Source organism: Limulus polyphemus, unplaced genomic scaffold (assembly GCF_000517525.1).
Source record: "Limulus polyphemus unplaced genomic scaffold, Limulus_polyphemus-2.1.2 Scaffold73, whole genome shotgun sequence".
NCBI lineage: Eukaryota > Metazoa > Arthropoda > Merostomata > Xiphosura > Limulidae > Limulus > Limulus polyphemus.
Window position 1 is genome coordinate 853394 of NW_013665683.1, and position 17535 is coordinate 870928.

Here is a 17535-nt window from a genome sequence, read left to right on the forward strand (position 1 = left end):
TTTTGATTTGGACCTGAAATAAATATACCAGTTTTGAAGTCTATCAAGAACATTTTGACATGTTCTGCTTCCTGAAACGTATCATTGACCTGACGGACTCATTCATTTTCTGAAAATATTATATTAAATTCTGCATCCTCAGTCATATTTAAGCTTATGGAGAATAAGCAAAATAAACAATTGACTTATTTTTTCTGTTATCTATAACCTTCTAAAAGCATTACTGATTTTCTGTTCATCAGTTTGTTTGTTTGTTTTGAATTTCGCTCAAAGCTACACGAGGGCTATCTGCGCTAGCCGTCCCTAATTTAGCAGTGTAAGACTAGAGGGAAGGCAGCTAGTCATCACCACCCACCGCCAACTCTTGGGCTACTCTTTTACCAACGAATAGTGGGATTGACCGTCATATTATAACGCCCTCACGGCTGAAAAGACGAGCATGTTTGGTGTGACGGGGATTCGAACCCGCGACCCTCAGATTGCGAGTCGAGCGCCTTAACCACCGGGCCATGCCGGGCCCTGTTCACCCGAGTAATATTTAGGTACACTGATGTCCAACAGAAAAAAAACAACAAAAGTTCCCGCAAAGCGCAGATTTAAGATTGTTAACCGATGAACACAGTAAAGAAATACAAACAAACATTAGTGTAGTTTGAAACACAAAAATCGTTTATTTTATGTACACAGTGTTATGTTACTAATGTGACAAGGTTCTATTTCCATTTCGTTTGACTGCTGTGGTCGATGAAAGCGAAATTTAGAGGCAAGATGAATTAAAATCAAGAAATAAAATTTTGGAAATACCTAACTTAAATACCCTATTGAAACAAAGAAAGTCAGATATCTCACAAGTTCACAAGTGACATATTTCAATTAAAGTTTTCTACACGCAATATTAAGTCCAGTCAGGTGTACAGATTTCTTTATTATACATATATGCTAGTTTGAGACTAAAATTGCAGTATGTAGTCCCTGTGCTAAAGGATTAGCATGCGTTTGCGACCTGGAGACATTCGGTAAACGTGGGTGTGATTAACTATATGCTTGTTTGTTTGTAATTATGCACAAAGCTACACAATGGGCTATCTGTGCTATGCCCAGTACGGGTATCGAAATCCGGTTTCTAGCGTTGTAAGTCCGCAGACATACAGCTGTGCCACTGGGGGGCTAACTATATGTAGAAACTGCATGGAAGTTTAGAAAATTATTACTTGAATATACCCGAATATGAATATATTCTATAGAAATTATGGAAGGATGAAACTCATGTCTATTTCAGTCATTACATCAGTAACAGCTATGAACAATTGTCAAAATAGGTAGCTGAATTTCCAAGGAAGGCTTAGTTCTTTATAATTAAAATGAAAGAAATTACATATTAGATTCTGTAAATATAAGGTTATAAATCTTTAGTTTGGAAATTTTGAAAATGTTGCAATTCATTCAAGTTTTATGAGAATGGAAGATATTGACTTTTTTTAGAACTTCTATTTTCTCGTGTTTCATGACTTTCTTGCGAGATGTAACGAGATTTAACACGTGTATTTAATAACGTTAGAGGTGCGTAATTATGGAATATCTCGTTCCGGGAATTCAGTGAATGATTATTAAAAAATTATCGTATTTTTATAAATTGGCATTTGTTGTGTTTTTGGGATAAGCCCTATTTTCGGCATTACTGGCCAAACTTCAATCAGTCAGTTGGCAGATTCTGTTTTAGGTAAGATTGATGAAAATATTTTATCCTTTCTCGTTGACGTTCATATTAATTGTTAGTATTACTGTTAGGTTTAGAGTAACCAGTAGTGGTAGTACTAGTAGTAGAACTAGAAGTAATGAAAAACATATTAAATTAAGTACTCTACAATCATGTGTCTGTTCATGTTCGACAAAGGAAATTAAAAATATGTTATCTGGACTTTACATGCCTATGCATACATGATACTAGAGGTTATAGCATACATTACATGATTACATCAGGTATGACTATATCATATGACTCTTATTATGAGTTACCAATACTGCAATTTGCAAATATGCTAATAGTAATACTTATTGAAAGTCAGTACCGCTTATAACTTTAATTTAATTAAGTTTAAATTTAACAAAAGTTAGAACTTAAGTAAGACTTGTCACTCAGACTACAAGTTACGAGCTAAGTTTATAAAAAGTGCATGATGTATAATTTTCATTGCAACTTTAAGTAATTTTTTTTTAAGAATAAGTCAACATCTAGGTTTTAAAATTATAATTTTAAATCTGCAATCCTCTAACACAGTAACAGGCCTAGTAATAATATTGAAGTTTTGTATTTTCAGTTTCTTTATTTCAGTAATTTTAATTTAAATAGACCACACAGACTATTCACTGGGTGAAAAGTAACACTAACAAGCACTGATTTTTTACACGTGTGTAATGATTAAATGCTGTTTACATAGATACCTATTATGAAGGTTGAAGCATCCAAATGGTAGGATTAATAAAACATCTTGTGAAAAAGTATCTTTCATACTGAACAAGAAAATTATCAAATATTTACTTTCAACAAGAAAATTCCCAAATTTGTATTGAAATCTTGTTAGATGACTTTTTAAATGTAATCTAATTGATGACTACTTCTGGGTACATGAAAACTTAGGAATGTTTTTCACCTGTATTTTCAGGAAAAGAAAATCTGTTATTTTTCTTTCTTTGCAATGTAACATAAAAAAAAGTTGCCTATAAACACTTGTAATTAAATTCTTCATCTCATGAAAGTAGTATTTGCATTTGATTTAAACTTGTCTTGCTTTGTACATCAGGTGTCCCTAACTTAATGGCAGCATTATTTAAAAAAAAAAGAAGTTAAAATGTGCCTACCATTTTGATGTTCTGTTTGTCTTTCCTATTCTCAATGTAATGACCTATGTATACATAAGTCACCAGCTGTAATTTTTATGCTTAGTCTGTCAAAGCTCTTAACAATATTAAACATATGATATTCTGAATCAGTCCCACTTTCAATCTTTCTTATGCTACAAAGAAAACAGTTCTAAAATTTTACATGTATCTAAGCATCTTTCTAGCTGCTCCTCTGTGTATCTTTTCCATTTTGAAAATATTTAATATATATATTATACTAAATGTCATAGCTAGGGGAAACCAAATCTGGAAACAGAAGTTCAGAGGAGATTTCATCAAATTCAACATGTTATACAAAGCAATATTAATTTTTCCTGCTGTTAAATTCAAAATTTGTGTAAACATGAAAAAAACAGCAACACAGCCTCTGTTTTGATCTTTTCTTCAAAGCTAAGCACTTGGGAAAGTAGTAATTCAGAACTTGTTGATGAAGCTGAATTATTAAAAAATAACTATCATACAGTAAATGATTCTTTTATCAAATAGAGCCTTGGCAGTGTTAGTGAATGATCAGAATGTGAAAGATTAATTTAATACTTAGAGGGGTAAAATTATGCACTTGGAAATGGAAATTTCTGTGGATTATTTGTGGTTATAATTAATTTATGATCAAAGTAAACTTTATAAACCAGAATTAAACATTAATCCAATAATGAATATATACTGTTTATGTGTTCTTACTTATGATTGTTGCTTGATTCATCATATCTAGATCCTTGATGTTAGTGATATTTTTAGTTGTATTCCCAATAATATATGGCAATTATCATTTATCTTGGGAGATTTAGGTTAGTCCAAACTCCATATATAGGGTTCCCAATTCGGTTCCACAGTGAAGTGTCCTGGACTCTCTACTTTTTTTTTTCGAGAGTTGTAGTGAGAATTTCAAGGATCCCATAGGTAGAATTTCAAAAACTCAAAAAAAGAGAAAAAAAGCTCTTAAATGTTAATGAAAAACTTTATTTACGATGTACACTTCATGTTTACCTTCTGCAAGTGGAAAAGAGCATGTTAATATTCTATGAAAAATTTTATTTACAATTTACACTGCATGTTGTTTCACTTTATGAATGCAAAGTAATTTTCATGATAAAATTAAAAAATAGTTTTCATCTGAAAATTTCCAAATATCATTCACGTAGTCCCTTAAACCTCCTAAATAAATATTAAATGTTTCTTTTGAGAAAAACTTTATATTTTACCTGTTATTTTCTATACCCTAACTCTATATGAGGTCAGTTGATTTGACCGACCTCGTAACCATCATAAGAAATTAGGAAATAATTATAAATTTCCCCTATTTTCTTTCTGGAAAGGCTGCAAATTGTAACAGAAAACCACAATTATTTATCCTAAGTAGCTTAAAACTTGTAACAGTATACATCAATTTTTACTTACATTTTATTGTTTTATTGCCCTTTGAACCATGTCTAACTATTATTCATGCCATATAAATTGCAAATCACATGGAGAACATGCAGCTCACATTAGGGTATTGAATTACATAATGCATTGATTACTCACAAGAATACCTCATTAAAAAAAATCTTAATATTATTATTTATTTTACTTTAGCAATCCTAAAAAGTTTTCAGTTTTTACAATGTACTTACTTTTATAATAACAAATAAAGAATACACATGAAAAACAAGAAATAAAGTACCTACTTGGATCTTTTTTTTCTTCTCTTGATTGTCAATGAAACTTAACCCTACTTTTTTATAATAATTTTATTGCTGCATTAAATAATTTAATTAAATAATGCACCAAAGAACACAGAATAATAATGTGCAAAAAGGAAACAGTGTTCCATAACTATCACAATTTTTCTGGCTTTTTAAATGTAGGACAAAAGCCGTTCAAAATTTATCTAAGATCGTTGATGTGTTTCCCTTGGAAATAAAGTTTTAACTAGAAGGAAAATAGACAATTCTCTATACAGACAACAATGTAATATAATACAACATTTATTTGATGGACAAAAACTTTGGCTTTCTATTGGTTATAAATAATATAGTTTTAGATGTCAGAGAGAACTAATGGCAAATTCTGAAAGAGAGGATGTGACAGACAAGTGTGGCAAGAGGGGACTGATTTTCTATTTTATTGCTCTGTAGCTAATTAAGATTGAAGGCTTCACCTGAATGATGACAACATTATAATGAGTAATTTACATTAAATTTCGTACTTCATGGAGGGTTGGTAAAAAAAATTAGAGAGGAGGGAAGACACATATAACAAACTTTACAATTCTCATACTAGGGGAGATTGAGAATTTGTTTTAAATATTTCCTTTTAAATTCAGAACTTTAAACTTAAGTAATACTAAATTTTGATTTATTACCTATATTCTGATGCAAAGTTTATTCGGTGCTACTATAGCGTGAGGTCTACCGCCATATGTCGCCTACCCAGGTGCAGCCTGAGGTCTATCTCGTTAGCGTGAGGTCTACCGCCATATGTCGCCTACCCCCTTTAATATAAATTTAATTAGAAAACCAATAATCTATTTAAGTCATTCCTAGGATATGTACAAATTAAGTGTTTATTGCTAAAATAAATGTATGGAAATGTGTGATATCCATGAGGGATGGATAATGCAGTGGTAGACCTCACGCTATAGTACTAACGGGAGGTAGACCTCACGCTATAGTAGCATCGTTTATTCATATACATTGATAATAAAGTAGTTGAAACTATTGAATGTAACTCTGTGAAAGGTTGTGACATGCACACTTTTGACTTACCCAAGGTGAAAGGGTTAATCATATGGTACTTTCACGTGGCTTTATTTTCGTACAACATTATCCTTAATGAAACCTTTTAGAAGTTGATTGTGGACAGTTGTGGGCAAACTGCATGTTGTTTAGTTTGTTATGATACAAAGTTGAAAGTGATGTACTTGTGCTTGCCTTGTGTATGGGGCATTTTGTGGTGTGTATTTGGTACCCGGGGGTCAGATTTCATATGCCCTGACAAATTCTCGTGGTTTGGGTTAACTAGAGCCCTGCATATACTAAGTTAACAATACAAAATAATCTTTATAATATATTGAACCAATACAAGTTACTAAAGTATCAATAAACAAAGAACAAGAGTATAACTTGAACACAGACTAGATAGAATATCAAAATGTTCAAGGCACAAACCTCCACACCCTCTGAAAACTGGAAATTTGGTCTTGGTTGTGGTGATAACAGGAGTGTATTAGTGATTTAAAGTAAGCACATATTGTATGATATGCAAACTTTGTTGGAACATAATACATAAATGTATGTAGATTAGCACAATCCCAAAAATATTCAAGGTTTAGACCCATAACCTTAACTCTTTACTTGTTGTTAATTACTGGAGGGGGGAAGGAGACATAATAAAATAAGTCTTATTTTAGCTTGGAACTTGTAAATCAAGTCTTGTGTTTAAAAAAAAAATATCTACTAGAGAACAGTAGTAGTGGTAACAAATATCATTGTGATACAAAATTGGGTTTCTTTGACTCATTTTTGTTCTTTAAATATGCTAAGTTAACATTAAGTAAAAAAAGTTTTAAAAAGGGGAGAATATAGCAAGATAGAACTTAAGAAATCTTAAATAAATTAAATAACTTGTGCACAGATAAAATATTAAAAATAAGCATACAACATTGAATTGTTGCAAAATAAGTTAGCTTCATTAAAAACAAGACACAGCCTTAAAAAAAAGACTTAATCTTAATAATATTAAACATCTTATATTCTGAATCATATCCTGTCCCTCATCAAACTTTTTTATGCAAAACTTTCTTGGACAGAAAAATTTCTAAATTTACAAAAAAACATAAGAAAAGGGAAGATGAAAGAATATCATTTGGGTCATTGAATATGTTGGGGTGCTATAGATTGACTTGGACAAATTTGGCAAATGACCTTTAATTATAGTAAGTGTAAGGTAATACACTTTATTTATACACTTACTAAGCCATATATCATATCTCCACAACCTTCTGAACTTTAACACCACTATTGGGTGATTTTTGATGGAATTTTAGAGGTAGTAATTACAAGCTTTGGAGGCCTAGATTTGGATTTGTTTTTTGGCAGAATTATTTCTCTGAGGACCAAACCTGGTGCCCAAATGATTGTTAAACTTTTGCTACTGTAAGAATATGAGAAAACTACAAGTGAAGAAAAATTTTTATCTTTACTTGAACCCATGATATGCAACTTACATTAGCATCCTGAAACCAGTGTTCAACCATACGAGTTACCAGGACTTCAATGTGATACCATTAATAATGATACAGTAATACAGAAACTTCAAAACTGTAGTAAAAGAGGGCTAACCTGCCACACATTTATATCTTTAACAATATATTTATGAAAGAACATTACAAAACCAACTAGATGTGGTAATTTGTTTTTTACTTTAATTTTTTATGATGTTTTACATGATTTGAAATTTTATGTATGAATAACTGTTTTTGCTAATACTACTAATGTTCGACCACAGATAAAACTTTTGTTCAGGCTTATAAGTTGTATTTCAGTATTGAGACACCAGAACCACTCTTGTATTATCAATCCTTCACGTTTGAAAAATGCACAAGGGCAGTAAACAGCCTCTGCCAGATAGTCCATGAGGAGCTGTTAGCCGGCTGATGCCATATCTTCATTCTTTGTTTACAAAATTGGACAATAAGAATATTTAAATTAAGCTATGCTTGTAACAAAATGAAGACTTGACAGGAAAATTAGTTTTAAAGTTGTCATGTACCAAATTGCAAAATATGATTAAAAACTGAATATGGTCAAAACATAACAAGTAGTGACATCCGTTCAAATTTGTGCAGTTACAGTTTTTAATACATAGTGTTGTGAAACATGAAATTATAACCCAAACCATTATGATCTGCACGTTACTGGAAAGAAATTTAATGTGTTAACACGTATAATTTCACAGTTATATTTCATATGTGGTAGGTTTAAATTAAGAAGGTATAAGCAGTGTAAAAAAAATAAAAATATAAATCGATGATTGAATTAGTTAAAGTACAAACCAAATGCTTTATCTTGATGATGGCCACTCACTAAACTTTTCACGTTCACCATGTGTGATTTATTTCACTTCTTGTGAAAACAAAGCTTTGTTGCTACACGTCTATCTGCACATATAGCAATGACATACTACTTGTTATTTCTCGTACAGATAAGCAATAGAATAGTTTTTATGGTCATATGCAAGATATCACAAGCACATTTTAGACTTATATTTATTTAAAAATGATACAGAGATAGGAAATTATTACTTCTTTAGAGTTTTGGACACAAAGAAAAAGAAAAGAGTTTATATAAAAATATTTAACCTCTAATGTCGTAATTTTGGAAAAGAAGGTTGGTAAATGTGAAATATGGTGTATGAGCAAGTTTTCAAAGAAACTGTCATTTAATTGTAAGAATTATTTGTATACAAAATTAGCCAAGTTGCAAATAACTTTTCAAACCAAGTTTAAATTAAATAAAACTATCTATTTATTTCTGTCTGCATATCCAGAAAATAAGAATAAAGCCCAAGAAATCAGTATGGCATCAACAGAACAGACCTGTTACACACTCATAAATGTAACTTCAGATTCTGAGCCACCAAATGAACTTCAGCTAAGAAGTGACCTTGGTAAGTGGATATTTATTATAAGTATTCTATATAAAGTATCTAACTAATTGTGTTAATAAATACATACCACTAAATATCTATTTCCATTCCATATAACACTGAGTAGGATAGATAAATTTTTGTCCAGTGGTACATGATATACAAGTGAGAAAGTTATAAAATGAAATATCAAAGAATATTTGAGTTAAGTTCCAGAAAGCATAATATACATGTGTATTGATCATCTTGTTCCTATGGTTTTGTCCAATTATTGAAATTGCTAACACTATTTTGGCGTAAGTGTCCCACAATCAAAAATAAGAAAACATGTATTTGATAATTAGACCAGAAATATTTAATGTAGCACAGAAGGCCATTATAGTGTTTGACGTGAATTTCACATGTAAAAAAGCAACAAAAAAAACATTGTTTTGCGTAGTTGCTAAATTTATATACAGTTTTGTTTATAAGGCTTACTAAACAATAATTTTTGTTCTCACATTTTCTCTAATTCTAGTAAAGTAATATTTTAGTTCTTAGTTTTAAGATATATTTTTTAAATTTTAGCATGTTGCACTAAATACCTGAGATTAACTAATACTAAATACCCATACAACTATTGCTTTAAGGTCTTAAGATTGTATTTTACTTCTTCCTCACAGAAAAGGGAGATGTAACAGCTAAAATTGAAGCTCTGAAGAAAACTATTCACCTTATGCTGAATGGAGAAAAACTCCCAAATTTGCTAATGACTATTATACGTTTTGTTCTGCCTCTTCAAGACCATACCATTAAAAAACTGTTGCTAATTTTTTGGGAGATAGTACCAAAAACAACTCCTGATGGAAAACTGCTGCAGGAGATGATTCTTGTGTGTGATGCATATAGAAAGGCAAGCTGTTGCAATGTATTAATTACCCTGTTATTATGATTATGATGGACATACTCCAGTGCCTATAACTGAAGTAACAAAATACTAAATGATCATCTAGTTAACAAGCTGGTTAATAAATTGGCTAAAAATTCAATTTTTTCATAAATAATACATAGAATGTAAACCTTTAGATGTTGGGGGTTTGTGTAATGTATTTTTATTGAATTTTATAGTGATGATTTTTTTTTCGAAATTGTCCTACAGGATTGTAGCATGTTTGATACATGTGCTTTTAAATTGCTTGTTGTAATAGTTTTTATATGACTTGCAGATTTCGTATATATGATGCTTTCAGGATTGTAGCATGTTTGATACATGTGCTTTTAAATTGCTTGTTGTAATAGTTTTTATATGACTTGCAGATTTCGTATATATGATGCTTTCAGTCTTTAAATCTATGCCTAATCTTTACCATCAAATTTTTCTAAGTTGTCAACCGTAAAGTTTGTAATTCTTTGTTTTAGGTGTCCAAGAATTTTTTGGTTCTCAGTGAGGTCCACCACATTGCCCAAGGGCAAAATTGCACGATTGAATTAAACAGTATATAGAAAATATGCTCAGTCATGCTTAAACACATTTTCTTTTAACAATACTTAATTCTACATATAGAAATTTGAAAAATTACAAATTTTGATTTTGTGTTGGTATCATGATAAGGCACTCATAGCCCCTTGGGAGAAAAATCAAAATAGTTGTATTTTAAACCAAATGGTGCCAATTTTAACCTTGTAATATCAATATAATTGTAGTTTTATCTATGTTAACCACGCACTGTTTTGCAACCTCAGTTGTCATAGTGTTATGTAAATTGCATGTATTTCAGTTTTGAGAAGTCATAGTCTAGTGATCTAAACAGTAATTAAAGCACTTTTCTGTTTTTTTCAACTACAACCAATGTGGCTTCCAGTTCAAAAGGCTTGTGTATAAATTAGAACAGTGTGATAAAAGTCTAGCTTGGTAACATTTTGCTAGAAGAAAAGATGTTAGTTAACAACTTCTGCCACAACCACATTCTTAAATTTTTGAAACATTGCAAAAGTTTGCATTATCATTTTACACTATTTGAATTATAATATTTCAGTATGATAAGAAAATAGATGTTTTTGTGGAACAATATCATGTGAATTTCTAGGTTTCATTAGATCATTTTGCACTTGACTCTATGAAGTTATGTTTTGTTGACAAAGCCACTGTTTATTACAGTCTTAACAATAAGCTTTATTGACTTATGCAACTGCTAGAATGGGCAAAAAGAATAGCTGAAAAAACTATATAAATGAGTATAAAACATGTTTAAAACTTGATAAATGTATTAAATGAAACATTCTGATTAACAGTTAAAGTTCGCTTCTTTACCATTGTAGTATGATAAAATAGTTATTTGCATTGTACTTTAGTGATCATAAACACTAACCATGTGAGGTGTTTTTCAAATTAAAACAAAGACAAAATCACAGTTTTGTGAAACCCAAACTACGGGAAAGCTTTACAGGAGTGTGGGAAGACAAAAATCTATAATTGAAATCTACATCAAAAATAAGCATTAGTAATTCATGCTTAAAAAAAAATCATAAGGAAATCTTTTTTTGAATCTTCAAAGCTAACAGTTTGTACAAATATCACATATATTTTATTTAACAGAAGCTGCGTAATCTGTAGAAAGTTCATCTCAAGTTTCCTCGGGTAGTTTTGTATTTGCAACACAATAAAACAATCCACACGACAGGTCTATTGAATATATGCACTTGGGCGTTTTAGAGTTAAGAGCAGTCTTGTGTAGAGATAAGTTACAAGAATGTGATGTTGCTTTACTAACTGTAGATAAGGTGTAACATAAGTTAAGCCTTTCTTGCACTCATTAATGCAGTGAATCAGTTATCTACTTGATTTTTCCTGTAACTATATTATTCTTTGTTAAACATTTTTTTTACAAAATTGGTTGAGATTAATATTCTTAAAAACAATAAATGCTAAATGGAATAAATTATCTTTTCAGGACCTTCAGCATCCAAATGAGTTCATCAGGGGTTCAACACTCCGTTTTTTGTGCAAACTTAAGGAACCAGAGTTGCTAGAGCCACTTATGCCTGCAATTCGTACATGTTTAGAGCACCGACATTCATATGTGCGCAGAAATGCTGTTTTAGCAATTTTCACCATTTTCAAGTATGACAGCTATTAATTTTGATAAGATCTGTGAATTAATGATGTCAATAGTTGCAAAAGACACCCAATATGTTTATAGATGTTTACACCAATAACTCAGTTGTATTTCTTATAATAATAATGAGCTGATGAAACTTGGAATATGATGTGACAGAAACAATTAACTCAAAATATAAGAAAACTAGAGGGACACCCAGTAGAGTGCATACCTCTGCCATGAAGTGTTGAAAATATTTGGCTCTCAAAAAATATTAAAATGTCTCCATATGACCATATTTATTAATGGACATTGACCATTTTTGGCAGAACAATGAGAAATAATATTCTACATATGTACACTCAGTTACATCAAAATCTGATAATTTTTGATAGTTATAGAGCAAAAATAGTGTGAAAAATTGGTCCTCATTTTAACAGATAGGGAATTATTTATTTTTCTGGCCTTGGTGTGACCTTGACCCTCCAAAAACTAATCATTCCTATGTTGGTTCGCAATCCAAATGTATACCAACTTTCGTCCAGATCCATTTAGCTGTTTACAAGAAATCTTGCTGACAAACATACCTATGCAGGAGTAAAAACATAACCTCTGTCCACCTTCGGTGGTCGAGATAATAACTAAAATGTTAAGTTGTAATAGATACATTTCATTAAGTATTCTTCATATATCTGAGTCACTGCTAAGTTCTTGTAGTCTTCTAATTTGATACTATTATTTTTTAATACTGTGAAGTTACTTCAAGAACATGTATTATTGTATTGCTGCATATAGTGAAATTTGAAAATTTGACAAGAAACTCTAATATTCTAAATAACAAATATATATAAAAAATGTATAATATGACTTTAAAATAGTAAATGATTTAAAATGCAGTTATTTGTTTATCTGTTGTGTTTTTTTTAGCTATTCTGTTACTGGATAAAAGTTTAGAAGGACAATAAATGCAAACATGTATAGGATATATGGAAGTGGATATGTGTAATTTGTTAGAAGACTTTTTGAGAACTTAGTAGTTCAAGTTCAATATTTTATGTTCTAATATTTTATTATAATATGAAATATGTTACAAGAGTATTTTATATGTCGATGTAGAAACTTTGACTTCTTGATACCGGATGCTCCTGAACTTGTGGCAAACTTTCTAGAAACAGAGCAGGACATGTCTTGTAAAAGAAATGCTTTCATGATGCTAATTCATGTTGATCAGGAGAGAGCCTTAAGCTACCTAAGCTCATGTGTAGACCAGGTTCATTCATTTGGAGACATCCTTCAGTTAATTACTGTAGAGCTTATCTACAAGGTCAGTTTCAGTAGATTACATATTTTTTTACCATTTCATTAGCATTTCAAAATTGTCAGTAAAGCTATCTTGTTTTTTACTATTTCAATGCGCATGAAGCATGAAAGGAGACAAGGTTTATATTTGAATTTTAAAAAATTGTGTGCGTACATTTTTTTTCAACTAATGGTTTAAATTTTTATATTTCAAATAATTTAAGTCAATGTTCATAATTATTAAAACAATTGTTTTTTAATTAAAGGTTTGACACCTTGATATACAGGGTGATGCAAAAGTTGTTTCCCATAGGAATTGTGAATAACAATATAGAAAAATTAATTACATTTTTGTTTATTAAAGTAAACATTCAAATTGCTGTCTATTAACTTTGACGCACATGTTGATTCCAAGATAATGGCTGCAATTCGAACATTTACTTTAACAACAAAAAAGTAAGTCCTGTTTCTTTATTGTTATTCACAATTCCTACGAGTGCAACTTTTGCGCCACCCTGTATAATGAAGATTTATATTCGTTCTTATATGGGAGTGCATATGCATTGAATGTTAAAGTAATACTTGAGAAAATATTTAAAGATAATTGTTTAACAATGATATATTAGGTTTTCACAATAACAAGCTGTAAAATGAAACTTTGCTTACATTTGCCGAGTAGCTAGCAAGTGTTTATTTTTCATTGTTTTGCATGTAAATATTTTCTTTGTTACCTTTCATTGAAATCACTTCCATACTTCTGTTTGTGCATTTCTTAGCTTCTGTATTTGAACCATTGCCCTCTAATTTTAGTGAGGTCTGTTAATTTATGATATATTCTAATGAAATATTTAACTTATGATATTCCCCTAACTTTTTTTACATCCTGAGACATTAAGTTGCTGTTCATATGAAACTATAGAATATAAGGTGTAAGAAAAAAATAATTCACTAGTTCTGGTTATTTGACTTGGTCATTTCTTTATACCCATGTGTTTCAAAATCTTCTACTATTGTCAAAATATATTGGTGTAACTTAGTACAGTGTCCTGTTTGTAACACCTTGAGTGAGGCTTGTGTTATCTGTACTAATATTTATTGCTAACTGCCAAAAATAGAGGTGTGTGTTGATAATTGGTATAACACAAGTGTTTCGAAACTCAAGTATAGCACCTCATACTTGATTTATTTTTTTTTACTAGTTTTATACTAAGAGTGTGATTTTATAAAAAAAAATCTGAAAATTATTTTTTAGTAACAAAAAAAAAAGATTCCTTAAGACTAGACTACCTGTATCATACTCCTGTATTGACTTATAAAGGAGAAAAGTTAATTATTAGGCCAGAAATCCAACAAACAAAATACTGATATCAATAAGATATTGCAAGTATTGCCACAAATAAAACAACCAGGGAAAATATGCTTCTTTTTTCAATCTATTTTACAGCATTTTTGTGAAAAATCGTGCATTATTATAACCATATATTGTAACCAGTGTGTAATCTTGGTCTTATTATTTATCTGAGGTCAAGCTTTTCACATACTGTAATGTTTTCACATGTGATGCAGTCAGAAAAGTACTGAAATATATGATGATAAATTCTGCTCTAAGGATAACAAAACATAAGAAATAACAGTTTCTTTTTCAAATTTTCACTTAAAGCTTCTGTGTCTTAGCATAAAAATAAAAAAAATATCTATATTTTACCAGTATCTTATTGTCAACATCAATTTTATAAATAACAAATATTAAAGCTTAAGTGTATTATAGAAAAGATTATATAACAAAATAGGAATTTTTTATGAGTAATGTAGACTCTTGTATAGATGCAGCAGTTAACAAGTTCACATCAATGACATGTGGATCTAATTTAACTTTTGAGTGGATCCTGTTTCTACCTAAACTTGTATTTCTTATTTTTGCTCAATGAAATTCATTTTACTTTCTAAATGCTGTAAACTAGACTTGGTCAGTAAGTCTGATCTAAATTTTAAATTTTAAAGAATATTTCATTATCCTTGTTAATAAGAATTAAGAATAAGGTTTAGGAAGGCAGATTTTATGATTTTGCAAATAATATTTCCATTAGTTTTTGGGAAAATTATGCACTTTATGATAAATACTTGAAACATGAATGACTCTTTAAATAGAGTAGAAGCATACTTGCCTACTGCTGTGATTTTGCCATAACTATTAAGTAAAATGCTTTCCAGCTATGGGGCTACAGTAATTTTGAAATAGCTATGGCAACTATGGGATCATACTGTGTACTCGGTTTGTTCAAAGTCCTTCATCTGCATCTACTTATAAGCCCAGTTGCTCTGTTGTGCATGCACATACTTTTAAAGGGAAGCAAGCCACTGGCCATTGTGTGTTGAGTGTGGGTTCTCAATTGCTGCCCATAAAACATTTTTCTAAGGGGAAATAAGTGATCATGACAAAAACAAGGTAGCAAGGATAGCTAATCAGACTTTCCAAAAGGAATACACCGTGCTACTGACAAATCCCCTTTCACTAATGAAAATTGACCAGTTGATAGGTGAACACTAGTGAGAGCAAACTTTATGGGCAGGCAGGTCTGTAAAAACCAGTTGGTGAATGCCTTCAGTTCAGTAGCAAACATCAAATCATTACTACAGATACTCTGTATAATGTGAATTGTTGGAAATATCACTTTGAATAACATAAAAAAGCTAGTGTGTTAAGGTAGGAAAAAGCAGTGTGGTGATAAAAAGTAAACTGTGAGATGTGAAATGAAGACAAGCTTGTTTACATTAGATGTACTAATAGCATATTTATATTGCAGAAAAAGACAAGGCTCTGTATGTTTAATTGTTTGGTAATAATAAAAAACACATTATTGACATGTCACTATTTGCAAATTAAAACAGCAAATTTATCAACTCTACTGTTAATATTCTGTTAGTTTTATTAATTATTTTGTTTGCCAGGTAACTTGTAGGTTATATTATAAGGCTTTAATGAATAATTTGGACAGATACCAAAAAAAAACTTTCAAATTCATGCAAAATATGTAGTAAGAATGCACAATTTCATTCCATTTTTGTGGTTGTAATACTGTCACAGCCCACTGTAGGTCATTCTGATATTTTACAAAAAATAATTTTTTCTGATGTATGTACCTTAAGAAATTTTATTTAATGAATAAAATAGAGAAAACATTAATATTCATTAAATGCTAAAAGTACATTTCATCTAATAACCTTATATTGATTCACTGTTAATATAAAATCAGTGTTGAATGTGTAACATGGCTGATATATATCTTTCTCACTTATTTAAGTGTATTTTTTGAAAACTTTCTTATTTATATTATAAGGTTTGTCATGCCAATCCAGCTGAGCGTTCCCGTTTCATACGATGTATTTACAACTTGTTGAACTCAAATAGTCCAGCTGTGAGATATGAAGCTGCAGGAACTCTAGTCACCCTATCAAGTGCTCCAACAGCCATTAAGGTAGAACACTTGTTCCACTGCAGATTAGAAATTTGTTTTTATTTTGACAACAGTACTATTTTGATATACAAAACAGTATTTTAATTTTTGTCCACATTTACACAATTTCTTAGTTTCTGTAGTTTTGATGACTAGTTCATAACAGATTAAATTGCCTATTTTTATACTGTTAAATACATTAAAGTATTGAATGTCAGATTAAACCTGTAAGTGTTTAAAAGGCCAACGTTTGCAGAGTAGTGTAAATAATTAGAACAATTTTGTAGATATTGATATAATTTTATGCATGGTTACTTTTAAGAAATCTTGTCATTAAAGTTGTTTTTAGCAAGTTAATAGTATTATCAATTTATTTTTAACAATTTTTACCTTTGTACAAAGTTTTAGGTGTTTTCTTGTTAAAAAAAAAGAGGTTTCTTAACATCTATTATTAGGATAGCTCAAGTCAAATCAGTCACTTCAAGAAGGTTACTGACTTGATCTTTTCCAATTATGATAGTAATTGGTAAGGATGTTTGTGTCAGAAATGTAAGATTTAGCTAAGTTTCACATCAGTAGATCACCAAATATTTGACCTGAAATGGCTCCCAGATGAGACCAAAAACTTTTTTTAGTGAAAAATATATAATTGCCGGAAAGCTCTTTGTGCTCTAGCCAAATATGAAACTTTTTCCTACATTCATAATTTTGACTTTGAATTGTTAACCTTTAACATCATTTGGACTGAACTTCACACCATCCTCTAAGTTTGTACTCAAAAGTCAGGTGGGGAACTTGATTAGATCAGGAGGTATTCACACATTACAGTCTATCATTGTAATTTTGTGGGTGATCAACTTAGAAACGACTGAAAAGAAAAAACAACTTGGAGAGGATAGAGGGTTAGGTCAGTGTATTAAAAAACTTGTATTGAACTCCTCTAATGCCTATCAACAGTTCAGTGTGCTGATGCTATCTTATATGATAACAATTCAGGGAGGAAAACTGGTATAAAATTTAATTGTACTCGTATACTAGTTATTCTCATTCTTGGAACTCTTTTTTTTTCCTTGAATTCTGGGGCCTCCAACCCTAGCCCTTTTCTTATAGTCCCCTTAATGCATTTAAGTTTCTTCTTTGGATACCTTTTCTGGGACAAATTGTAGCCACAGAAG

General features: G+C 30.5%; 1 protein-coding gene across 1 annotated transcript in view; it reads left to right on the top strand.

Annotated features, from left to right (window-relative positions):
- The first annotated feature begins 1541 nt into the window (after nucleotides 1-1541).
- Nucleotides 1542-17535, top strand: part of LOC106466370 (coatomer subunit beta-like) — a 48710-nt gene continuing 32716 nt past the window's right edge. The window contains exons 1-6 of the mRNA XM_013926653.2: nucleotides 1542-1720; nucleotides 8431-8550; nucleotides 9192-9421; nucleotides 11460-11629; nucleotides 12723-12930; nucleotides 16244-16381. Coding sequence (XP_013782107.1) covers nucleotides 8460-8550; nucleotides 9192-9421; nucleotides 11460-11629; nucleotides 12723-12930; nucleotides 16244-16381 — 837 coding nt within the window. The 5' untranslated portion in view covers nucleotides 1542-1720; nucleotides 8431-8459. The remainder of the gene's footprint in view (nucleotides 1721-8430; nucleotides 8551-9191; nucleotides 9422-11459; nucleotides 11630-12722; nucleotides 12931-16243; nucleotides 16382-17535) is intronic.